Genomic DNA, 27547 nt, shown 5'->3' with positions numbered 1-27547 from the left:
ATCTGTGTATCTGTGTATTTGTCTGTGGCATCGTAGCTCCTAAATTACTAATGAACCGATTTCAATTTAGTTTTTTTGTTTGAAAGGTGGCTTAATCGAGAGTGTTCTTAGCTATAATCCAAGAAAATCGGTTTGAAAGTTATCAGCTCTTTTCTAGTTACTGTATAACCTTTACTTGTTAGGGGTGTGTTACAAATTTTTAATTTACACGTATGCAAACTACTGTTGTAATAACAGATAATTTATATTTACTATCACACAATTTATAAAGGCGAAAGTTTGTATGTGTGCGTGTGCGTACGTGTGTGTGTGTGTGTGTGTGTTATTTATATACTGGTGGTGATGCGTGTTGCTTGCTTAGCTGCGTACTCTTTTTGCATGTATTATTTTAACCTTGTTGTTTCATGGACTTCCACAAAGTAGAGTCTGCTCTTTACTCGACTACGGCAAAGCCAAAAGGAAGGGTTATGGTTATGTTAACTGTTGACATATTTTTGCTATGATAACAATATATTGATTAATAAAATCTCTCGATACTTCTCTACTCTTCTAATATTTTTTGAATAAAGTTGTCTTTGTATTAGGAAGACGACGGAGATTTAAAGCGCTACAAGTTTTTAGAGTTTACAAGTTCTAACCTAAGCTTAGTAAAAAAGAGCAAATTAAAAGAGAGCCTCTTCCTTAAAACCTGATTATGCATTAATGCAAAATACGCAGCATATTATTATCACCATACCACCATGAAAATAATTTTGATTAAAATAATAATTTTGTAATGCAATATTCAACGTTTCGACATTCGAGTTGTTATTACATTTGAAACGCTGATGAGGCAAACTAATGTACACAAAATACCACAAAATACTGTACATACTGATAAGCTATGTTAGCGCAGCTAGGCATTAGGCAAATGCAATCGGATTACGTTGCAGTGGTACACAGGTGCAAGTAAAGTTATATGCTCCATGTTGGGAGGATTTGTAGATTTCATGACTAGTGTTTTATAGGATTATGCTGACTTTAAGGCCAAGTGTCCACTGGAAAGTTTGTTTACAGAAATCAACATGGACAACAGTCGAGTAGCTTTAAAGCTATACGTATTATGGAAATCACTCATGATAGAGTGATTTCCATTATACGTATAGCTTAGGAGGTATAGGAGCTGAGTTCCTATGAAAAACGACTTCAGATGGGTTCTAAACTAGTCGGGCTTGCATCAACTAAATACGTTAGTATAGCCGTAACAACCTATTCTTATAGTCGAATAGCTACTCGAGTCTTATGCGGAAAGATCTGAAAACCTTGGCGTAACAATATTACCTAAGAAAACTACAATTATATGAATAACTAGCTGATACCTGCGACTTCGTACGTGTGGATGTAGGTTTTTAAAATTCCCGTGAGAACTCTTTGATTTTCCGGGATAAAAAGTAGCCTATGTGCTAATCCAGGGTATAATCTATGGCCATTCTAATTTTCAGCCCAATCCGTCCAGTAGTTTTTGCGTGAAGGAGTAACAAACATACACACACACACACACACACACACACATACAAACTTTCGCTTTTATTATATTAGTATGATGAAAATTGATCATAACCCTCAGTAATGAGAACTATGTACGACGCTACTATGCAGAGAAAAATACCATAGGTCACATTGAGCGCCTTTTCAATACATGGTACGAGTAGATAGGGTACGGTCACGATAATTTAACCTAAGTAACAAGCAAAGTTGTGAATTTCGGAACTGCACAAATCCGGATTTATTCGATTCAGGCCGGATTTTGGCGGTTCGAATCGACGAAGAGCCAATCAGAGCGCTTAGCTTAGTTAAGCGGGATTTACATTCCAATTATGTAAGGTCAGTTTTATTAATAATATTTATATGTGAAATTGTAACTTTTAATTGGTTTGTTAAGTCAGGGCGTTTTTTTTAATTGGGATTGTATTGGAAAAAATAAATATTGACGTAATGTGTTTTGCATATTATTATTAGTAAATTTATACTCCATCGTTGAACCTACACCACCTACTACTGAGCATTACGGGTCTCGGTAGATATACAACCATTATCGGTTTCGGTATCCAGAAAAAAAAATACGGTATGGGTAGTTTATGGGTATAGATCTAGATTTTACAGTTATATAAAACCGCAAGTACCACCCGCTTGTAAGACTTAATAAGGATTAAAAAAATTATATAAGAGACAGTTTCTTTAAATAGTCAGCAGGTACCTAGTTAGTCTTATAAAAGGACCCAAAGTACCTCGTTAGCGTGGATCTCGGGCGACATGAGATCATGTCATTCAAACCTAAGGATATCTTGTTACACAGGAATAAATATAATATAAAGATTAGTTATTTTATGAAATAAATAACTAAATTAATAAATAAACCAATTTTTATTTGTCAATCAAATGTTTCGAATGAAAAACTTTTCATTTACCTTCTGGTAGCCTATAACCTAAACTTAATCAAAGCAAAGGTTGCCTGGTAGAGATTGCTCCAAGCAATAAGGCCGCCTTTGCAGACAATTGTTTTTTCTGTTTTCTTCTTTCTGTGTTGTGATCCTTTACATGTGTTTTTGTGTGCAATAAAGTGTTCTATGTATCTATCTATCTTAACATAAAAACTTGCTCCGAAGTGCGAATCTAATGCGTAAAGTCACCCAGTAGTTTTCAGGAAAATGCCAAATAATTAATATCACGATTATAGGGCCTTCTTAGGTGTTAATCAAGGTGTTAATCATAATATGTACACTACACTTCCCGTAAGTAATAATAATTATAGATCTACTCAATGCAAAAAATCTGTTGTTTTTCGGATAATTTTAACAAAAAATGCAAACATACAACTCTAACGCCAAACGCGTAGGTATACCATCTCGATCGTGAGTAAAAATGGAGACGATGTTCGCAAAGGAAAATTATTTGTTTTTCTTATGGCCAGTATTTATGTGCTTTCAAACATATGTATCCAATTTATATGTTGCCTAGCGAATGCACTTGGTAAAGCCATTAGCCAAACGGAGGTATTACGCGCACAGAGCAATCTGGCAGCCAACAGACCGCAAGCCTCGGATTTATTATTCAGCTTACCTATCTTATCCTGTGCCGTTTTGTACTCCCATGTCTCCTACAGTCCTAGTATTTATTATGTATGTTTTCGGCTTTGGCCAAATCTACCCAGTAATATTATAAATGCGACGGTGTCTATCTGTCTGTAATCTTTCTACGGTCCATTTTCTTAATTGATTTTGATGAAGGGCGCGTACTTAGCATCTCGGAGATGGGTATCTAGTTATTAATAAACTATGCCATATTTTCATTTGAATTACATTGACCTATTGACATTTATAATAGTATGAATTAATTTTGGAATATTACACGTAGTCGTAATAAATTTAAAACGAGCGTGCACTGTTAAAATTACGCTGTCCCAATTTAGTTGAAAAAAGTTAGGTATCACAGAAAAATAATGAATTCATTATGTCATGTCACGCGATGAGTTCACTGCTCAGTGATTTCAGTTTCACGAAACAGAGGAATATTATGAACTCGTGTGTATCACGTTTGTAATGAAAATAAGTATTTATTTGCTCCAAATGGTAAGGGAAATATACCTGTCTTATTATTTGTTGTTGATATTATTAAAATTTTCAGATGTGATGTTTTTATTTAGCAATGTTATGTTTAAATCATAAGTAGGCAGAGTACAGACTTTTATTTTATAGTGAAATACAGACACGACCTTTCTTTAACCTTTAAAATCAAATTAATTACTAAGTAATTAGACTAATGAAAGGGTTTTTATAATTTAGCATTAAGTATTATATTATTGTTACGACAAGTGATACGTAATAATTCAAAACTAAAATTTAAGAACAAGAGTAACAAGGTGCAGATTGTAGACGAACGCGTTTGCGTAGACGTTTATCGTCTAGGTCCTAGGAAAATGCGTATGCCCACAATGATTTAAACAAACTATAACTCAAAGTTTAAAAAACCCCCGACACAAAAACCTCTATGAGAAAACTAGAAAAGAGCTGATAACGTTCAAACGGCTGAACCGATTTTCTTGGATTATAGCTAAGAACATTCTCGATCAAGCCACCTTTTAAACAAAAAACCTCAATTAAAATCGGTTTATTAGTTTAGGAGCTACGATGCCACAGACAGATACACGCGTCAAACTTATAACACCCCTCTATTTGGGTCGGGGGTTAAGTTAAGGGGGAATAGCTAAACGATATTCATTTATCGTTTTCGGTTCATAGCATAAACTTCCCGAAAATTGAATTCGTATGTATTCTAAATTCAAAAATTCGATATATCTAGCTAGCATATACCTATCAGCCCATTCAGAATGCATACAGAAGCCATTAGCGAGACCAGGGTATTACATGCACAAAGCGACCCAGCCGCGCACGGGCCACTAAGCCAAGGATTTAATTTTGGCTGCTTTTGCTGTCTCAACTTATGTTTTATTTATTTGTACCTACATAAACTGGCGATTTAGAACAGATTTTGAAAAGGTCTCCTTCCCCTTGAATCCAGTACCCTGATTTGGCATCTGCCAAGGCATAAAATACAAAGCCTTACATAAAAACCACAGTACCTGAGTATAGTCAAGAAATTTCAGCTCCATGAAATCCAAATTGTGTAAAAGCCCAGAAATAAAGTTTGTATGTTTGAATGTAGGAGGTAATCTCCGGAACTATTCAACGAATTAAAACATTCTTTCTTGGAATGATAATGCAGTGGGTTCCTAGATACTTCCATTTATGGATAGTATAATACTTTATTGAAAACTAGCTGATGCCCGCAGCTTCGCCCGCGTGGATTTAGGTTTTTAGAAATCCCGTGGGAACTTTTGAGTTCCCAGGACAAAAGTAGTCTATCCGTACCGCGCGACAAAGTCTTTACTTGGTAAATATACCTTCAATATCAAGTTATAACCGACGACAGTTTCTAAATCCCATTCACTTTAGTGATCAGATCCCCTGCAGCATCAGGATTGAGGAGTTGGAATCTAAATTTTTTATAGGGCAATGTCGCAAAGTTCCTCTATCGATTAAAAAAAATTACTCAAATCGGTTCAGAAATCTCGGAGATTTTGGTATACATAGGTAGAAAAACACAACTTCTTTTTTGAAAGTCGGTTAAAAAAGTAGCCTATGTTACACCCTGATGAATCCTCTACTTGTCTGTGAAAGTCCCGTCAAAATCGGTTCAGCCGTTCCGAAGATTAGCCTTTTCAAACAGACAGACAGACAGACAGACAGACAGACAGACAGACAGGCAGATAGACAGACAGACAGACAGACAGACAGACAGACGGACAGACAAAAATTTTAAAAACGTGTGATTCGGTTATGGTATCGTTCAAATAACCATATGAGCTTTTGAGGTAGTTATTTCGAAATTACAGACAGACACTCCAATTTTATTTATTAGTATAGATAAGATACACGTCTCTGGATTTTTTTTTGCTTCTAGTTTTGCTGAAAGTTCGAAAGCTTTTTGACCGAACGTGGACTTCTAAGTGGATAGAGCTTTATCCCATAGCTAGTATGTAGTGAATTCGATTCATAAGCGGAATGCACGCTGCTGGTATTAGCAAACCGTGGGCATTACGTGCATAAAACGATATGGCGGCTAACAGAACTGTAAGCTGTGAGCAGATTCATTACTCTGCCGTATTTTGGCCGATGGAAATTGTATCTTTTACGTAGAGGAGTTATGTTTTAATGTCCATATTGAAAATTTTACAACTTTTAGAAGTCCCTATTATAAAACTATAGAAGATCAAGATCCCAAGACCGCCAGACCTTAAGTACTTATTTTCTGAGAAAAATGTATGGAGTAATGTTAGTGTGGAACTTGTGTGGAATGTGTACTACTAGTACTGACGTACCTACCTACGCATAATATCTGCTGGCCTGTGCCGACGGTCAATTTAAAACATCAACTGCTAAAGGTATGCATAATAATATAAGTACGTTAAAAGTACAGGCTAACACTTATTCTCTTCCACATATTTTGTTTCTCGGAAAATATGTAAGTAACTCTTGTGGTATTGGAATATCTGGACCATAAATACAATACTTTTTTTTTAATTTTTCGATTTATTTTACAGTGGATAACTCTACCCTTTCCCCGCGTGGCGAGCGGTCACGTCGGACTGGAAAACGTAATGGTAAAAGACCCCCTGCACAACAATTGAATAAAAAAAGCGCCTGTGCCAAATATAATATTTGTTACAAGCCCTTCATAAATTACATTAATAATATTTTGACACGCCCATCCCAACCTCACTTAGTGTCCCTTAAAATAAAATACTTATGTGACCTGAAAAATGTTTTAGTCTTCATTAAAATTAATTATGCCCTCTTTATTTCACGCTCATTTCATGTAATTAAATTAATGAATCTGTGATCGCTGAATGTAAACGTGACATTGAAAGCATTACGGTTGGATTTTAAAATATTACTTCAAATTATTATAAAATATTACTTCAAATTATTACTAAAGAGTACCTACTCTGGCGAACGACTTTTTGATTAAGAGGGATCTCTCCGTCACTCGTTTCATACAATCGTAGTTCCAATTTCATTTGAATATTAAGCAACCAAAGTCCATGAAATTTTGCAGACATATTCTAGAAAATAATATCTGTGTCTGTGGTGTTTTAGATTTTTCTAAAAATATGAAGTTTTAAAATTACAGGGGCTCAAAGATTTGTATATACATTTTTAAGACCGCGCAACTTTGAAACCGAATATTTTAACAGAAATCTGGAAAACCACAGACATAGATACTAGTTTCTAGAATATGTCTGCAAAATTTCACGGACTTTGGTTGCTTAATATTCAAATGAAATTGGAACTACGTTTGTATGAATCGAGTGACGGAGGACCCCTCTTAAGTACTTCAAATTATTACTGAAGAGTACCTACTCTGACGAACGACTTTTTGATTAATGAGAATCTTGCAGTCGGAGATATAGTTCGTTGTGGTGATAAACATTGTACCTATTACAGAACATTAAAAATATAAGATATTTTTGTAGTACTACTTCAAACTGAAAAGAGTGTTCAATAAATTAATCATCATTAAGGTCAACAGGGTTTTTGTCATATTTTCATAATAGCAAACAAAAAAGCAATCATGATCCATGGGGTGAAAACGAATAGTAATATAGGTACCTACTCTGATACAAGACAATAAAACTAAAAAGGTAAAAGGTTAGGACGTTTTGTGTGCCATTAAACCCCTAATTATACTACTGAATCCATTATTATAATATGATGTAAGTATCTATAGGTTTGAATGCTCGTAGTTTACTATGTAATCTAATCCGACCGAAGCCTATGGCTTAATCGGAAAATTATGCTGAACGTAAGCCAAGATTACTAATGGGTATTTACCTACCTACTGATTCCGATAAATCTAGGTATAGTGTAGCGGCTCATCAAAGATTTAGTTCACTCAAGATGGGATATTATTACCTATCTGATTAAAATAAGCGATGAATCTAAATAAAATCTGTTGTAAAAGCCGGGAGCCGCAGCATTTGCGCTGATATAATCGTAATCACCGGCTCACTACTGAAGACGTTTAAGGTACTTATAACCTTGAAATACGCATTATCCATGGCATAAAAAATCAAAATAAAAATCTTGAAATGGCTCTCCTGAAAAAAACTAACTTTGGACTTGTGGTCCTTTAAAATAAACACCGATTAGAGAAAATTGTTGAATAATGTACCACCTTCAGTTTGTTTGCGCATTAACCAGCGCGAGATATTACGACCAGGCTGTTATATTTGCACGAGATATTATAGCATCCAGCGGCAACAGATCAGTAACCCGCTGATTTATGACCCTTGGATTTTATATTTAAGTTTATCAGTCTTTTTTAAGTAATTCACAGTACAATATCCGAGTTAATAGGTGACCTAAATATTTGGTGCCGAAACCGGGAAAACAATATAATTAGAAGATTGAAATATTAAGATATTTAGGGATTTACTCGTATTTAGAAAACTCACCCTCACGGTGCCATCTCAAATTCAAATTCAAATTCAAATTATTTTTATTCAATTAAACTTTTACAAGTGCTTTTGAAGCACGGTTCTCAAGGTCATAAGATTAGTATTAGCAAGCCCACCTCTTGACTGCTAAAATCATAACCCTTCCTTTTAGCTTTACCGTAGTCGGGTAAAAACACGCAAAATTTTCCTTACCCGCACGGTGCCATCTCAAGGTCAACAAGTTTAATATTATTAGCAAGTCCACCGAAAAAATTGACTAAAATTTAGCCATTAAAGTTGCCCTCATCATTAAGTATGTAATTTACCTACCTTAATTAAACTTAGATATTATGATCATGTGTGGCTCTACCGTCTAAATTACTTTAATGAACCAATGTATATCCTTAGAGAGTAATAACTAAGTTCATTTGATCCCCGATCTTAGCGATATAGAACTTTGACGGTATCTCAAGTTTCAATGACGTCATTTAATCACAGAAACGGGGTGTCAAAAGTTGTAACATCGTCCCCTGTAACGTTTTTGTATAACCTACCATCATCATCATCCTCAACCGATCACTGGCTCACTACTGAGTACGGATATCCTCTCAGAATAAGACGAGCTTGACCATAGTCCACCACGCTGGTCTAGTGCGGATTAGGCGACTTCAATCCTTGAGAAAATTATGGGAAACTCTCAGGTTTCCTCACGACGTTTTCCTTCACCGTTAAAACAAGTGATTTTTATTACTTCGAAAAGTTAGAAGTTGCTTGGGATCAAAGTCCCGACCCTCCGAATTCATCACATCATCGTAGCCACTAGGCTATCCTCGCTCATGATAATTCATAAATTGTAATCAACGGAATTATTCTTTCGTTAATATTAGGCAGGTAGGTTCGTACTTATAATCGACGGAAATAAAAGCTTATAAATAAAAAGTACTATTTTTTGCTCATCCATAAAACGAAAATATTTCGCAAAAAAAAGGCGACCGACAAAAAACCGGATTGGTGCCATTTATTTATAACAATAGTATTATTATAACAATCTCAGAACTCATTAAAAATCCCAACACGATATCACAAAATTAAATGTTGAATCATAATAAAACTAGCCTTTGTCACAATATTAAAACGTAAATTATTCTTAGGAAGAATTTTAAGGAAATTAAATCTTAAACCTAATGTTTAAAAACAGGCCAAGTGCGAGTCAGACTCGCGCAATGAGTGTTCCGTACTCGGGTATTTTTTCCATCATTTTGCACGATAAATCAAAAACTATTATGCATAAAAATAAATAAAAATCTGTTTTAGAATGTACAGGTAAAGCCCTTTCATTTGATACCCCACTTGGTATAGTTATCTTACTTTGAAAATTGAAACACATTTTAACTTTTTTTTAATGATATAACCCCAAATTCGCGGTTTTCAGATTTATTCCTGTATTTGTGCTATAATACCTACCTACCTACCAAATTTCATGATTCTAGGTCAACGGGAAATACCCTATAGGTTTCTTGACAAACAGACAGACAGACAGACAGACAGACAGATCCTATAAGGGTTCCGTTTTTCCTTTTGAGGTACGGAACCCTAAAAATGTAAATGTAGATGGAAGAAAGTTGTCGGAATAAGCTAGTTGCCTGAGTTTTCACTGATGAAACACATGAATAAAAAAAATCAGCCAAGTGCGAGTCAAACTGGCACACGGAGGGTTCCGCACCATCGTACAAGAAATATCCAACCAGTAGAATAAAAATTTGAAAGTTAATGACGGACGGCACCATCTTGATAATTTAGTAAACCAATTATCTCGGGAACACAAATCTTCAATTTTTTTATTAATAAAACCACAAATTTCACGTTTTTCGTATTTTTACCTTTATTTGTAGGTACTATAAGACCTACCTTCCTGACAAATTTCAAGATTCTATGTCAACTGGAAGTACCCTATAGGTTTCTTGACAGCCACGAAAAACAGACAACGATGTGTTCCTACAAGGGTTTCTTCTTTCCTTTTGAGGTAGAAACCCTAAAAATGTTGAAACTCTGTTTCCTGTTAGTGTATCGAACTGCGTTTACATTGTAGGTAATATTAAATTTTGTTGAAGAGTAACTTGTTTGACGTTTCAATTAAACCTTGAAACTTCTCAAAGAATTTCCGCGATTTTCTGCAATGCGAACGGAAATTTAACGTAACAATGAGATTCGGCACATAATGACGACCTGTCAAACATTTAAATGTTTAATGTTTTGGTGCAAACTCATGATATCGGAAAATACATATTTTCTATTGCAAAAAACCGGTCAAGTGTCGGGACTCGCACACGTAGGATTCCGTATCATTGTGCCTACAAAAAACATCACTTTTTTTATGTAACCATAAATTTACGGTTTTCGGAATTTTCTCTTTACTTGGGTTGGCATTGCTACCTGCCTTTAGCGATTTTAGGTAAACGGGAAGTACCCTTACCCTATAGGTAGGTTATACAGACGGACAGACAACGAATGATCCTATAAGGGTTCCTTTTTATGTGGAGATATGGAACCCTAAAAACACGCCCCTTATTTTATATTCGTTAGTTCCCGATTCCATAAAAACTTTGCGGGCCTGTACAAATCCAAAGTACGAAATCAGCCGCAAACTAAGCCCCTCTGGGCTTCTATAAGCCTAGCTTAAATCACCCGGCCTTTGCTAAGCGTAGTGTTTAGTGCCGAACTTGGATAACTTATTTGGCTTAATCCAATTCATTGGCTCGCACTTACCTATTTTGCAGCGTCTTGCAAAGTTATTATCATTCGAATTCGAATATTTTGTTGAACTAGGTAGTAGGTACTTGTATATTACGCAGATTTCAGGCAGAAAAACTGAACCTATAGGTAGGCACGTTTAAAAATAAGTTAATAGCCATTAATAGCATTCGAATGGATTTTATTCGTATATAAACTAGGTAGGTATATCCAGTAGGCAGGCATAATATATCACGCAGATTACACGCACGAAATACAAACTTAAGTTTAACTTAACTAAACTTAAGTAAAGTAAGATTGAACGCCTATGATTTAAACCCAATACCCATTATGACTTGTCAATCTTCAAAACGAATGTTCTAACTTTGACAGGTTTTTTCACACTGACTGTGCTAGGAAAAAAGCTGTGATAGCCTAGTGGTTAGAACGTCCGCCTCCGAATCGGAGGTCGGGGGTTCGATCCCGGGCACGCACCACTAACTTTTCAATTATGTGCGTTTTAAGCAATTAAATATCACTTGCTTTAACGGTGAAGGAAAACATCGTGAGGAAACCTGCATGCCTGAGAGTTCTCCATGTTCTCAAAGGTGTGTGAAGTCTGCCAATCCGCACTGGGCCAGCGTGGCAGACTATGGCCTAAACCCTTCTCATTCTGAGAGGAGACCCGTACTCAGTAGTGGGGCGGAAATGGGTTGATCATGATGTGCTAGGAATGATCAAGGCTCCCTGTTTTGCTATGCTTGGGAAACAAAAGTTCGCGGGACAGAGCTCGCTATATTATAAAATACTATCTCCCTTCAACTTCATACGCATAGGCTTAGGTAGGTCCTGGTTAAGGATGGAGAACCTATGCAGCCTAGCCTCTTCGAGAAATCTAATTTAGTAGATTTAGTATTTGGTATTTGATACTAATTGGATTTCTAAAATTATTCATCATTTATCAAATTATTACGTCCGTTATTATAAAAGTCTGATTGAAAATTATAATAAAAATATATTTTCATTCCAACTTAGAAAAGGAAAATATTCTGATCCTAAATTTTTTAATTTACATAACGAAGGAAAAACCAATATAAAGGAAAGCTAACGATGATTTGCTTTTCAATTTTACTTCTCCAAGTCTCGAAGTGAAATGAAAAATTCTTTACCTTTTGTTTATTATTATTCTGACCAAACTGGCTCTAAAGCATTCTTAGTACCGTGAATGTGCACCTTGAAAATATTTTGGTGTTGAGTTATTTCGAACTTTTTGTTTACTTTAACCTAAACTTATGAATTTATACGTATTAATATCTTTTAGGCAGCAAGTAAATTTTTGCAAGTTTTAGTATAAAAAATTGCAGAAGTGAACTGATTGCGAGTGTTCACTCACACTGTGTAAGTGACTTGCTGAGCTGCTGCAAGTTTTGTTGCCAGAGGACACTTATTTTTTGTTACACAGGCCATTTTATACTGCAGCTTTCAGACAGTTACAGTTTCTAATGCAACATTACGAGCGTCGAGCGCATCGAATACGCAAAAAAGCATACAACTTTAGGAGCATTGCTACTAGGTATATTTAGTAGGATCTATCGTTACTTATACGACAAAATGGAAAAGAGTAGGTATACTTCAGTGCTAGATCTCGAAGAAGCGATATTCACTGGGCAGTAAATTTACTGCTCACTGAATATACTAACGTATTATACAAGATCATAGAGATGATAATAGTTGTTATAGAAGTGTTAAAGGAACGTGACCTTGTTGCCACTAAGATGGGTGGAACAAGTGACCGATCATTACACCTTGAGAGTTTGCTTTGATCATCGGTGTAATTTGGCATGTGGAGACCATGGTGAATTGTAGGCTAAAGCTTTGGGCCCATTAGGCAAATAGTTTGCGGCTAATGGTTTGCCTCCCATAAAGTATATTTTAGACTAGCTGATGCCCGCAGCTTCGCCCGCGTGGATTGGTCAGATCCCCTGCAGCATTAGGATTGAGGAGTTGGAATCCAAGTTTTTTATGAAACAATGTCGCAAAGTTCCTCTATCGATTAAAAAAGAAATGACGCAAATCAGTTCAGAAATCTCGGAGATTTCGGTGTACATAGGTAGAAAAACACAACTCCCTTCTTGAAAGTCGGTTAAAAAAGTAGCCTATGTTACACCCTGGTCAATCCTCTACTTGTATGTGAAAATCCCGTTAAAATCGGTTCAGCCGTTCCGAAGATTAGCCTTTTCAAACAGACAGACAGACAGACAGACCAAAAATTTTAAAAACGTGTGATTCAGTTATGGTATCGTTCAAATAACCATATGACCTTAATATGTGGTAGTTATTTCGAAATTACAGACAGACACTCCAATTTTATTTATTAGTATAGATTAGTATTTTAGTATTAGTATTAGTATATTAGTATAGATGGGGCGTTCATACTTCATACAACGCGTAGGTGCCTTCTATGCGCAGTTTACAGCGTTTTGCTTACCGTATCAATAAATCAAACTCAATGTCTCTATATATACCTAGTCTATTTCCTATAGGGCTTGAAATTGCATCCAATTTGCATCTTAGAGTCAGCTACCCGATTTTCAGCCGCAGACTATTTGCCCGATGAGTCCGAAGCTTGAGTTGTTAATTTACTTTGCATTGAGTGATATATGTATATTAACTAGAGTCCCTCCACACGCATTCCGATATTTAATTCAGTAGGTACTTGCCAATTATTCTAGATTTTATAATGCTCACAATGTATTGGTGTATGAAATTTACTATTACTATAATATTATTATGATTGGCAAACTCGTGGGCTAACAAAAGCGATTAGGTTCATTTTGATGTGTGTTTTCCGTAAAAGAAATAAAAATTGTTTTATTTGCTTGAATAAAGGTACGAAAATATATATCTAATTACTTATTAATCAGTTACAAAATAATGTTTTGCAATTTCGGCATTACTAATTCATTACATTTAAATATTACTTACACTTGGATTTTATTCGTAAACTAGCCGTGAAAATCTATAAACAAAAAATTTGCCTATTTCCTTTATTTTAATTAAATTCATTTATTTTGTGTAGCTTACCTTTGAATAGTGAGTTGCCCATATTTTGATATCTGCAAAGAAAAACAACAAATGAAATATTATTATTTTTATTTACTTTTTTATGCATAATGAGATCAAAATAAATAGGCATTGCAGTCAAGTTACTACATCCATAAGCACAAAGTTGCGGGAATTAGCTAGTATAATATATTTTGGAGGAAGAGGTTGGAAAATATCTACTTGACCGAATAAAATAAAATAAAATAAAATACTTGACCGCGACGGTCTAAGAAGCATATTATAAAATGGAACCCAGAACTCTGATCTCGGAACTCTAGACTGTAGGATTAAAAATAAGGCAAAATAAAAGAAATATAATCAGCTTAGATACACAAAAGAACATTACGTTAAAAACCGTTAAAGGGTACAAGCGTCTTTCAACTGTAGGAATCGGATTTAGAAAGAATCTATTAGTATTTACGTTAGAAAAACAAGTATTCGAGAGGAATCACATCTTTGTAGAGTAAATCCTGTTAGTCGACGGAGTGGAGTTTGCAAGTTTTTCCAATCGGCTTATGTGCTATCCTGTAGGATTGAGGCAGCGGCACATTTTAATACTACTTTAGTGCTAGAGGGGTACTAGTATTTGGAGAAAACACAGAGCTACTATGCGGGAGGTAGATGGTACTCTGCATGATCAAATGGGAAGAAATAAGGACATCAGTAGAACAACCGGAGTTGCCACCATCGTTCAACCAGTTCCGAATCTAAAACGGCAATTTGCGGGCCACATAGCTTTTTTTAAAATCGAAGACATGCAGGACCCGCCCATCCATATAGGCGAACTAGGCCTAGGCCTATGCGCTCGTAGGGCATCCAACGCGCCCTATAATATGGGCAACCATGAAAATTAAAAAATTAAAAAGTGTGATTTCTTGTGTGATGGTGCGGAACCCTTCGTGTCCGAGTTCGACTCGCACTGACGACTTTTTTTAGTAAAGTATAGTCATAGATATGTATAGTGCACTGACAAATAAAATGTGGTCTGACTCTTATGTAAGTAAGACTCACCAGTTGTTAAGTCCATCTGGGAGCTTTAGCTCGATACTGTTCGTTGTCACAAGATATCACAGGATTTATTACTTATTGATAACATTAAAGAATGTTCACCAAATTATAACATTGATTTAATGCCATAAAATATTGTATTTCTCATCTTATTTATATTGTGCTTATTACCTATTTAACTGAAAAGGTACTAGAAATAGGTAGAACCTTTATAAGTTTAGAGAATAAAATAGTGATACTTTATGTGTGATGGAATAGTTAGTTATAAAAATACTATTTAATAAATAACTATATAAAAACAATTTTATTCATAAGATTACTATAGCATAATAATATTATGAACATGTGCGCGAGTTTGGATGAATCCTAACATTATCAGGGGGCACGGCAGTGCCCCCGCCAAGACGAGCCAAACGGCGGCCGGGGCGCTACGTACCTTTTTCTCGAAGTGTTTCGCCGTATTTTCGACCCGTCATAACTTCGGTCTGGATGACGCTAGAAAGCTGAAATTTTCAGTATAAGGTGTCCTCAGCAAATTTACCAAATATACCAAGTATCAAATATCTAGCTTTTATGGTTACAGATTTATTGATACCTAAAATACGCCGATTTCGTCCCTCACTGATGATCATCAAAACCTCTACTCAAAACCTCTAAGGTACTTCCCGAAGTCCTAGAAGACTGAAATTTGGTATGTAGACTAGAAATTGACTACAAACTACAGGAAAATTAAGAAATTGGAAATGCCCCCCCTCTACGCCTCTTATGGGTGAAGCAAATCTGTAAATTCTATCGCTAGAATGCTGATATTTTCAGGATAAGATGTCCTTGGCAGATTTATTAAACGCATTAAGTATCAATTGTCTAGCTTTTATAGTTTCAGATTTATTGACAGTCAAAACTTCTAGTCTGTAATTCTAGGGTACTTCCCGAAGTCCTAGAAGACTTAAATTTGGTGTGTACACTAGAAATTGCATACAAACTACAGGAAAATTAAGAAATTCAAAATTTTCCCCCTCCACTCCCACGTATGGGGGAAGCAAATTATTTGTAAAGTCTATCGCTAGAATGCTGATATTTTCAGGATAATATGTCCTTGACAGACTTATCAAACGTACCAAGTATCAATTGTCTACCTGTTATGGTTTCAGATTTATTGCCATTCAAAACCCCTCTAGTCAAAAGTTCTAAAGTACTTCCCTAAGTCCTAGAAGACTGAAATTTGGTATGTAGGCTAGGGATTTCATTCAAACAACAGGAAAATAAACTTTACCCAGTCTGTACATTTAAAAAATGTGTTTCCTGAAGTCCTAAAAGACTGAAATTTGATATATCTGCTTTAAAATTGAGTTGCAAGATTCCACCCAAACAAACATAGTTACATACATTGCAAGTGGAATAAAAGCTTTTAAAAAAAGAGGTAACGATAGAGAGCGGGCCATGAAAATGATGTAGGTACCTACAAAAAATAGATCCAAAAAAAATCTAGGGCACCTGCCAAAAAGAAATGAAATCCCACCAAAAACATTTCATGTAAAAAGGTTGCCAAGACTCACAAGTTCATAATGCTTTCACTGTTAAAAAGTTATGAGATCTCTAGTAGAGCCAAGCCCCTAGCTGAGCTTAGAATTGCGCTGCCCATGGGACCTATCCCAAGTCCAAAGTATATAGCTCTTAAATGCTCTTGAGTATATCACATTTATAACAATAAAGAACAAATAACTCTACTTACAAGCTCTGATTTTACAAACCCTAAATCTTGGTTAAAAAAGTACGGCTTGGCCGTTTAATGTTCGTGAAACTATTACATGACATAACATATTATATTAAGGTCATAAGGAATAGTTTGTTCGACAATTACTAATTTGTATTATACTTCATGATTGTCGCACAAGCGATTCCGGGCTTAAATGTCATATCAGATAAAAGTTCCACGAACATTAAACGGCCAAGCCGTCCTTTTTTAACCAAGATTTAGGGTTTGTAAAATCAGAGCTTGTAAGTAGAGTTATTTGTTCTTTATTGTTATAAATGTGATATACTCAAGAGCATTTAAGAGCTATATACTTTGGACTTGGGATAGGTCCCATGGGCAGCGCAATTCTAAGCTCAGCTAGGGGCTTGGCTCTACTAGAGATTTCATAACTTTTTAACAGTGAAAGCATTATGAACTTGTGAGTCTTGGCAACCTTTTTACATGAAATGTTTTTGGTGGGATTAATTTGTTCTGCAACGCTCTTTTTAATTTAGGTCATGTTTAAATAAAAATGAAAAAAAAAAACTGTTGTCTACCAAACTAGGTTAAATAACTAGATACTAGCGTGCTTGGATAATAATGTACCCAGGGACATAAAGGCAAACATTTCATTAAAAAATTCAGCAAATTCCTTTACATGCAACCTCTATTCTGTTACAGACTAATTATTATATCAAAACTATTATATGTTGTTATGTAAAAAACAACTTTATATTATCCACATAAAATGCAAATTTGTTTGAACACGTTAGATTTTCTTTTGTTTAATTCGGTGACATTTTGAGGCCTGAATACTGTAGTATATGAAAAGATCTTTGTAACTATATGTATAAGATCTAAAATCAAATCGTTTCAGATGTATGTGAATGGGCGACGGATATTCAAAGCGAGACAATGAAAAAACAGTTTTATCAAAATCATCTTAAGGTTCAAAATGGACTTACCTATTTGTTAAATTTCCATGCGTATGGGATTCTACAATAGAGGGCCTTGTATTGTAGACTAGGAGAGCATCTGCGAACAAACAATAGGTATTAGAATAGTAATTACGTTGTACATTACATTTTAGTGCTCATTTATTTCAGAGGAATTTTAGACGAAAAGCTTATGCTAGATTCACGCAGACTTTTGTTGTAGGTACTAAGGTGAGATGTTAATAATAGTGTGCTGTTTTTTGCAGTTTGTTAGTCCAGTAAACAGTTTTAGTCTCTTACACTAGTTGTAACTTGTAGCACAGAATGTATAATAGTAGGTACCTACAGCAATAATTCAATTGACAGAGGATAGTTGATTTTTTATAAAATTGATGAAAATTACAGTAAAAGAGTGCGAATAAGACAAAAATTTGCTTAGGAACATTACAAATTTTGATTAACTTATCGTTTTACACAGAACGACCACATACCTACTGAAAAAAATTTAAAGTTTCAAAATGAAGAAAAGAAAGAAAATTCAATATCCACAAAACAATCTTAATAAGTAAAATATTATATGAGGAAAATCCAATTTATAACTTTACGTCGTAACTACGCCTAGAATTTGCGAAATAAATATTCCATAGATACCAATGGTAATAATATGTTATGTCAATATGTCGATCCATTATGTGTATGTATTTAATATTTATGTATGTATGTTATACATTATTGCACCACAAAACATAAATGACAGGTTACAAAAAGAAAACTTAAAATGTAGATACAATAAGGTGGCCTTATCGCCTATTATTCGCAACATTATATTATATTATTATTCGCAAATTAACAATCGAGGTTTAACATTGTTTTGTAGAGGCTCATATCGTTAAACCACAAAATAAGTCTACAATCATCATCGTAAGAGATCCATCGCCGGAAAAAAGTTTCTGTAAAAGTTTGTCAATATAATTATTCAGCTCCACATTATTCGAAATTTTTCAACCCCTATCGACTGTCGCTTCATTTTCCCACAGTGTCAACGAAACTTCACTAACAAGCAAACTTCTAAACCTAAATTACGAAACTTTGCCTCTTTGTTGTTGGCTAACTCTGCGGACTCTACAAATGGAATGGGTTTGATAGGCCAAACTTGCTTTATGGCAATTTGAAATTATTATTTCAATAGAGTTCGCAAACATAGATGTCCTTGTTGCTAGTTGTTTTAATATCAACAGATTTTCGCTATTTTTTGCAAAAGCTCGACCCTAGATAATTAAGTTATTAAGTAGTTTTGACCTATGTTAAAAGCGGAAGTGAAGCTAAGATTAAACTTTTGTAACCGAACCGTATTCATGACGTCTTCTTCAATATTATAAAGGAAAACCTGTCTGACTGACTGACTGATCTATCAACGCACAGTTTAAACTACTCGACTGACCGGGCTGAAATTTGGCATGAAGATAGATAGCTATTCTGACGTAGACATCCGCTAAAAACGATTTTTTAAAATTTTCACCCCTAAAATGTAAAACAGGGATTTGATATTATGTAGTTCACGCGGATGAAGTCACAGACAAGCTAATCCATCTATGTAAGTGGAAATTCACAAACCTCAACGTACAACTTAAACCATACTCTGATTTAAGAAACTTGAGTAAGAATTTTAAGAAACGCAGAGCGGAATAGTTAGTACTAACAAACATACTTATTATAAATATTATGCTGGAGATCAAGCAAATATTTCATAAAAGTTTCACCCCATTACAATATATTCACAAATCCCTTACGCACTAAAAGAAAAACACGAATATGTTTGGGGGAAAACTCAATCTTGATTCTGTTTTGATGACCATAAATATTTACCAGAAAGAACTTTCGTAAAAACAACATTACATCAGATAAGGTATTTTCGTCACAAGAATATTTACTTCCTAGTTTTTGCATTATTAGTAAATTTTCAAAATCGATTCAGTAGTTCCAGAGATTACTTCCTACAAACTTTGCCTTTTTTTTAAATTAAAAATAAATAATTTACTATAAATTAAAAATTTATAACACCCCCGACAAGTGAAGGCACTTGTCGGGGGTGTTATAAATTTTTATAGCTTTGCGTGAAAATGGCACGTGTTCGATCCTTTTCTGTTTTAAAAAAAAAATGCACAAAAGATCATGTCACAAGTGTAAATTAAAAATTTATAACACCCCCGACAAGTGAAGGTTACAGAAACTAGAAAAGAGCTGATAACTTTCAAACGGCTGAAACGATTTTCTTGGATTATAGCTAAGTACACTCTCGATCAAGCTACATTTCAAACAAAAAAAATAATTAAAATCGGTTCATTAGTTTAGGAGCTACGATGCAACAGACAGATACACAGATAGGTACACAGATACACAGATACACACGTCAAACTTATAACACCCCTCTTTTAGGGGCGGGGGTTAATAAAGTATAATACCTATTCTTAAAAAAACTGGTCAAGTGCGAGTCGGATTCGCATACGAAGGGTTCCGTACCATCGTACAAGATATTTAATATTTTTATGTGCAATACAACAAGTTAATGACAACAGCGCTATCTATGGGATTTAGTAAATGATTTTTTTCGTGAACACATTCAATTTTTTTTTGTGATGTAACCACAATCTGTTTTTGGATTTATTCCTTTACTTCTGCTATAAGAGCCACCTACCTACCTATACAATGTCTAACCTAAAACCTTGGGTCCTTAATTTTATTTTACTTGCAAAGTATGAATTCATTGAGAAGCGTTAGAGCAATTCCATAAAATTGCACTGGCATGTTATTACTGCTACTCATCCATATTAAATGATACGATTCCATTGGACCGTGATTGACATGAACACAGGAATGTTTATAGAGCATTAAAGCAAAGCATTCGCTCAGTGGAGTTGGCTTTAAAATGCAGTGTTTATTTTAATAACGATGTTTACCTTCGGAATAGATAATTGCGGTGAAGATTTTAGTTTTAATCTTGCTCATGCATAAAATACGATTGCAAAGCTTTGGGGGAAGTCTATTCAAATGGTTGAGAACATTATAGTATAAATCTTTTAGAAGGGGTTGCAGAATTGAAGTAGACATGGAGAGGTAACTTCGATATAAATATAAAAGCTTTGCTTTGTTTTGACGGTTTATGAGTATAAAACAAGAACAGCTGATCAATCTCGCATTTTCAAATATTATGTTTGGTATTTAGTTAAATAATGCACTATATTAAATGACACTCCAAGTACATATTTTAACTAAAAAATGTCTGTGATAAGAGATTTTAAAATAAACACCACTTCAATACTTCGATATATGATAAAGGTACTTTCTCGTACTTACAAATATTATACCTAGTATATATTTTTTACAATATACTCATAACTCCGAATCACTATTATTCTGAAAATAAAACGAATTTTAGAATTGGGATTCTGCTGCAGCGAATACGGACAAAAACCATTAAAATATTTCCAATGCCTATAAAGTTTTGCCTTTCGAATTTAAATACCATTGTAAACCCCGCATGGTTAGGCGATAATAAAAAACCAAGTTTAAAAATTGTATGGAATTTTGGTTTCAACGCAGTTTTGGTAGATCACATTAGCCTATTGTTTTTAATTAATTCATGAATTTACTGTCTGTAGATACCTGCAAAATATTATTATCTGATGCAAGATTGATAAAATGATAAAATTTATTTCAGAGGTGGTTTTTCATGAATTATTGTTTATTTTAAACCATTTTCATTTGATGAAATTATTATTTGTCTTTACTATGACTCTACAGGCGATTTTTCGCAATAAACGATTTTTACACTTACAATCTTTTGTTATTAAGATTACAGGGAATATGATTATGATATTTCACATTGTAGTTTTTCACGGACAGCGAATTCTCGCAATTATGGTTGTAAGTGCAAGCTTTTCACTTTTTAACATGCAGCGATGCAAGTGTTCTCAATCGCGCGCTCTTTAACGTCTTGGCTTGGATCAAAGACCGTGGGCGCGCGAATCTTACCCAATAAAGCGGGATTAAATGTAACAAATTTTAAACTTTGTCAGATGATTGATGATGATTTTAAGCTTTATGATTTTTCACAAGCTACTTTTAGTAAGGTACTTAGCAGGTGTTATAACATATCAAAAATTCTTTCACGTGATTTTTCACATGCTACGTGTGAAATAGTCCATTTCTAGTTAACAGTTTGCTTGTTAACAGAGTTACGCGATAAAAATGCGAGTAGGTATATAGGAATAACCTATGATAATAATGAAAATACGATAACTTTGCATTGAAATGAAATATTTTTCACCAACCAGGGTGAAGAAACTTTTCTCTAACTAGAGAACTTTTCCAACTATGAAACTTTTGCACCTTCGGGGATAAAACTGCTCTAATTAAGCATATTTTCCAAACTTTGGCGTAATCTTGGATTATTATTTAACTGTGGACTCGAGTCCGTGGTGTGGAAATCCCTACAAGAGATGTATGTCCAACAGTGGAGTCTATCGATTGGTAATTATGATGATGGAGCACTAAGATACAAGAAAAATAAGAAAAATGTTACCTTGTTACCGTCACCAACTTACTGTTCCTTGTTTCTAGCTAATACTTTTTTCGTCTAGGTCGGTCTGTTTGTCAAATATTTGTTTTAGTTTTAAGTAAAGCCTATTGATGTGAAAAGGGTGGAAAGGAGGTACGGATAAAGTCATTTACGTACACATGTCCACGCCACGTCTTTGAATGGTCCTTTGCCTAGAGGCAAGTAGAGGAAACTATAAGTAGGAACTAGAGTTCCTACTTATAGTTTCCAGTTAAAACTAGGCTTGAATGAAAACTATGTCACTGGTGTCACGTGCACGCGGAAATGAAAATAAAAGTGCTTGGTAGGGTTTACTTAGTTCGGGTAAAACTACACTTGTCCGTGTATTTAACGAGAAATTTTTGGTATTTCAAATAGTCTCTACTTTTGTCTATCTATTTTTGAGACTATTAGATTTATTTTCATAACGAACTAACTCATTGTAATTTAATTTAATTACAAACCTAACTAACTCCCGCACAAAATTCAATAGATATAATGTAAATAAGTGAACACTTAATAGGCATAATGTACTAACTAGATATAAGTAGCTAAGTAAAAATGTAAAAGCTGTTTGTGTTCCAATAAAGAGAAAAAAAAAAATACCATACTAATACTATGTTATTGATAAATTATATTTGGCTTGTATTTTTATCTTAATTAAATATATGTTTACAATTTTTATAAATAAGATAATAAAAATAAAATCTTGGAATTTTACATTTGCATTAATGGCACGTATTATCTTTATGCATGAAAGATACCTAATAAACAATAGTAACCGAGATTCATCATAATCTCACTGTTCCAAGTTGATTCAGTTTTTGGTATGAAAATGATAAAGATTTGAGCATTTTACAAACGGAAATCTTCGAATAAGTGTGTATCGTACCTAAGTCAATTCCGTCGAACGAATTCATTTTTATTTGAACTATCGACGGGCGAAGTGTCCAATTGTCATTCGTTTTTCGCGAATTGGCGAAAATAAAAGGTGAACTATTTAAATTGCATTCTCTCGCAAATACGTGATTCTAAAACGTTTGCTATTTTTATTACTAACATAACGTTTGCTATTTTGGTATAAAGTTGCCTTCAAACTACGGAAATATAATATAATATATAAATATCGCTCACCCTTCTTTGAAATGTCACTGTTCACACTTAGATATAATATAATATTACATCTAAGTGTGAACAGTGACATTTCAAAGAAGGGTGAGCGATATTTATATATTATATTTCCGTAGTTTGAAGGCAACTTAATATTTATTTGGGGCATTTATTTTTTAGTTAAAATTCTACCTTTACCAGCATCTTCATTCACTCCCCTATAAATTATATGGATTCAACGTCTTCTTCATAAATCCAGCACAGTCTACTGAATAACTAATTAACCTAGTTTTAGTCTAACCTGCATATTATAGCCCTAGAACTGTTATGTCATAGAGTATTGCAAATCAAAGCTTTAACTTTCGGCTATATACTCAAGGGCTCGGCGAATTCAAACAGAATTTCCATGAACCACCTATATTTTTTAGTAGCGAGAACTGTCAAATTTCTAAAACTGAAACGGTATTTCAATTTGAATAAAAATATCAAGGAATATAACGAGCTTTCGAGCTCGCATGTCATCTGTATCACAAAGCCCTCTTTCAAACGGGCTTTTTTCGGAAAAACATTCAAAATAAAAAGTAGGAACGTATGCAGTCCAATGTTTGTGTGGATGCTCCTCATTAAAATGCATGAACTGAACGTCAAAGAGTAAGTTATGTTTTGTTATTGGGTTCTACCTCTCGTATAGGTGTCTCTGAGCGGAAAACATATGTTTAACTTAGCAACGCAGTTGCTACTTGCTCAACATTATTGCAGAAGAACTATTCACTTTTAGAAAAACTTCAGAATGGTGTCCAAATTTTTTTTAACTTAGTATGCTACCTACTTCACGTTCTTCTTGGATTGTGTTACTTTGCTAGGCTTATGTGAATATTAATTTTCTTTTTAATTAACGGTACCAAAGAAATGAAAATAGATGCAGATTACATTCAAAACTAGTCTTAAAATCCAATGAATATTTGAATAAATGTAGGTGAGAGACGGAAACGTTTATTTTTTCAAACTTAATTCGTAATTAGAAATTCAATACGGCGAGTAGTAAATGGTGAATAAACAAATAATAAAATAAGAGTTTAGAAAAGCTTCAAGTTGGTATACCATAGGTAGATAGGTCTTACAAACCCATTTATCAGCGAAGGATTGCTTGCCTAATTAATAAAGAGAATCTTTGACTCAAAACGACGCTTTCACAGAATCTAGGAACATGCAATAAAATGCGATGCATTTTTTCCAACAATTCCTCGTCTATTTTGCTCCGGAAATCTTTCTCCTGAGCACTTAATGGGGATGATTTATTTGGAAACCGAAGAAATTCTTCGGTATTAGACTTAAACTTTTATTGGTACGAGAAAATATATAGATGCTATTAGTTTAATTTGTTATTTCATTTCGATATCGTGTAGGTTTAATTTTTCCAACAACTTGTATTGTAGTTACTGTACTAATAAAACGTAGATTACAAAGAAACTATTTTCTTATAGAATATTGTATTTCTAAGAATTTTTTTCTTATAACTTATGCCTTCGACAGGCAATATATAAATTCCTTACCTGATATTATAGGCTTTTATTACCTCAGAAAATCAAAAATTTCTCAAAAGTAAATCCACGTAGAAGAAGTAATGTGGATCATCTATTTAGCAATGATGTACGGAAACATAACCAACCACAACTATAGGTAACGAATGGCATATAGATAACATACGTACATTTTAATGCTAGGATACACAAGATATGCAACCCGAAATGACAAATTAACGTGTACAATTTAAAGACAGTTACAAATTCATAAATACGTATTGATAAATGTTTCGTCCCATCTTCGTCGTATCCCTTTGACGTTGACATATTGCGCCATATATTTTGGCGGCGCCATACATTTCCCGTTTAATCGATTATAAAGCCTTGTTATTGATATGGCGTTTGCCATAATGCTGCTTTCATAGCGCCTGTGAATGGATTTTGCATAATAGACCAGATTTATCGCTGGTAATTTACTTATTATGAATGGAAATTGCCCAAAAACTTTTTGAAGGAATTAAAATTGCACTATTTACAACGTACCTTTAGCACTTAACAGTCACGAAATCATGTAATTTTATAATATGAATTCGTATTTATAGCTGACTACATGATGCCCGCGGCTTCGTCCGCGTGGGTTTAGGTTTTTTAAAAATCTCATAGAAAATCTTTACTTCTCTGGGATAAAAAGTTGCCCATGTCAACTTCTGGAACGCAAACTTCCTCTGTACTAAATTTCATATAAATCGGATAAACGGATGAGCCTAAGAATCCCGTGGGAACTCTTTGATTTTCCGAGATACAAAGGAGCCGTCCCCGGGATGTAAGCTAACTCCGTACCAAATTTCATCAAAATCGGTTAAGCTGTTGGACCGTGAAAAGCTAGCAGGTAGATAGACAGACCGACAGACAGACAGAAAGACAGATACACTCTCGCATTTATAATATTGGTAGCTGATTAGTACCTGATAAGGTAGGTACCTATCAGGGAGACCGGCAAAAAATGACCAGCCAGTCGTGAAGTTCTAAGGTAGGTCAATTAATGATATCAGATGACTTCAAATAGCTTTGCGTGAAAATGGCCCGTGTTTGATCCTTTTCTGTTTTTCAAAAAAAAAAATGCACAAAAGATCATGACACAATTGTAAATTAAAAATTTATAACACCCTCGACAAGTGAAGGTTACAGTAACTAGAATAGAGCTGATAACTTTCAAACGGCTGAACCGATTTTCTTGGATCATAGATAAGAACACTCAATCAAGTCACCTTTCAAACAAAAAAAAAAACTAAATTCAAATCGGTTCATTAGTTTAGGAGCTACGATGCCACAGACAGATACACAGATACACACGTCAAACTTATAACACCCCTCTTTTTGGGTCAGGGGTTAAAAATCGGGGCCCTCATTCATTGATGCCGATATTTTGACGACTGACTTTCGATGATCTACTAGTAACTAGCAGTTCGCAGCTGTCTAAAGTCAAAACCTAATGAAAAATAACACTAAGAAAGAACCAAAATCGTTATTAAATATGAGTGACGAAGCGTATTCCTGTTCTTATTTAGTCTCGTCTCACTTGCAAGTTTTTCCTAGTATTTTTTCCACCTAAACGCTATTTGACTCACCGCCAGTTTTCCGCGGGGCGTTTGTCAGTTGATTGATTAATATCGGCTCTTTACACGACGTATCTAGAATTCTACTTTTAGCGGTATGAAATAAAATGGTGCAAAAATAAAAATAAACATTTGTGGTGGCATTATTTACCAACGTTTTTGAGACTGTATTTTACTTTATTTATATCTGAGAGTTTTAGCAAGTAACAATGTTATTATTAGTTTCTCAAAGAACAACATTAGTTTACTGATAAAGAAAAATAAACTTTGCAAACATCTTAAATCAACTTAGATTAATAAGTAATTTAACAAGGTTTTAGTTAAATATATAAATCGTAATTTTCATATTACAGTTTTAATTAAATGCCAAATCCTTGCTGGGACCACTAACATCTAATAATAATAATAGTAGTTAAACTTGAATCTTGATGGTTGGTATACATTGTACTCTCAATAATTGAGTCATTTATGTGTAAAAAATTTGGGAGCTAAACTACGTCATTTTTATCTTAAGAAAATCCCTAAGTACCTAGGGATCTAAGCAATAACGGATATGATACAACGAGAGAATATAATTTTTCAACTTATAAAGTACGAATAATATATGTAATTATATCGTAGGTTGCTAGTGAAAGTATGTCGAATACATAAGCCAAAGAAGCAATTAGGCACTCGTAGCGGCACCAGCGCGGAATTTAGTGGTTTAAGGCACTAAGTCCTACTTTTATAATGAGAAGGCTCATTATAAAAGCCTTTTGGGAAAGCTTTATTGAATTACCCTGTGTGCTATATAGTCTCGTAAAGTCTAACGAACAGTTTTTGATACCTATTGAAATCTTCTCAATTTTTCACTCTTATATTTTGGAGTTTAAACTGTCATTATGCTTTCTTACTCAATGACTAACCATTAATGTTACTTACTCATAGACTCATTACAACAACTACATAACAAGTGTAAATTAAAAATTTATAACACCCCCCGACAAGTGAAGGTTACAGTAACTAGAAAAGAGCTGATAACTTTCAAAAGGCTGAACCGATTTTTTTGGATTATAGCGAAGAACACTCTCGATCAAGCTACCTTTAAACAAAAAAAAACTCAATTAAAATCGGTTCATTGGTTTAGGAGCTACGATGCCACAGACAGATACAC

General features: G+C 34.3%; 1 protein-coding gene across 1 annotated transcript in view; it reads right to left on the bottom strand.

Annotated features, from left to right (window-relative positions):
• LOC123865412 (Down syndrome cell adhesion molecule-like protein Dscam2) overlaps positions 1–27547 on the bottom strand; it is a 154788-nt gene that overhangs the window by 94439 nt on the left and 32802 nt on the right. The window contains exons 3-4 of the mRNA XM_045906412.1: positions 17579–17648; positions 13850–13881 (exon numbers count right to left, since the gene is read on the bottom strand). Of these exons, the coding sequence (XP_045762368.1) occupies positions 13850–13881; positions 17579–17648 (102 nt within the window). The remainder of the gene's footprint in view (positions 1–13849; positions 13882–17578; positions 17649–27547) is intronic.

The sequence above is a fragment of the Maniola jurtina genome, chromosome 5 (genome assembly GCF_905333055.1).
Source record: "Maniola jurtina chromosome 5, ilManJurt1.1, whole genome shotgun sequence".
NCBI classification, from domain to species: Eukaryota; Metazoa; Arthropoda; class Insecta; order Lepidoptera; family Nymphalidae; genus Maniola; species Maniola jurtina.
The sequence above is the reverse complement of the archived record's forward strand: the minus strand, read 5'-3'. Positions and strand labels throughout refer to the sequence as shown.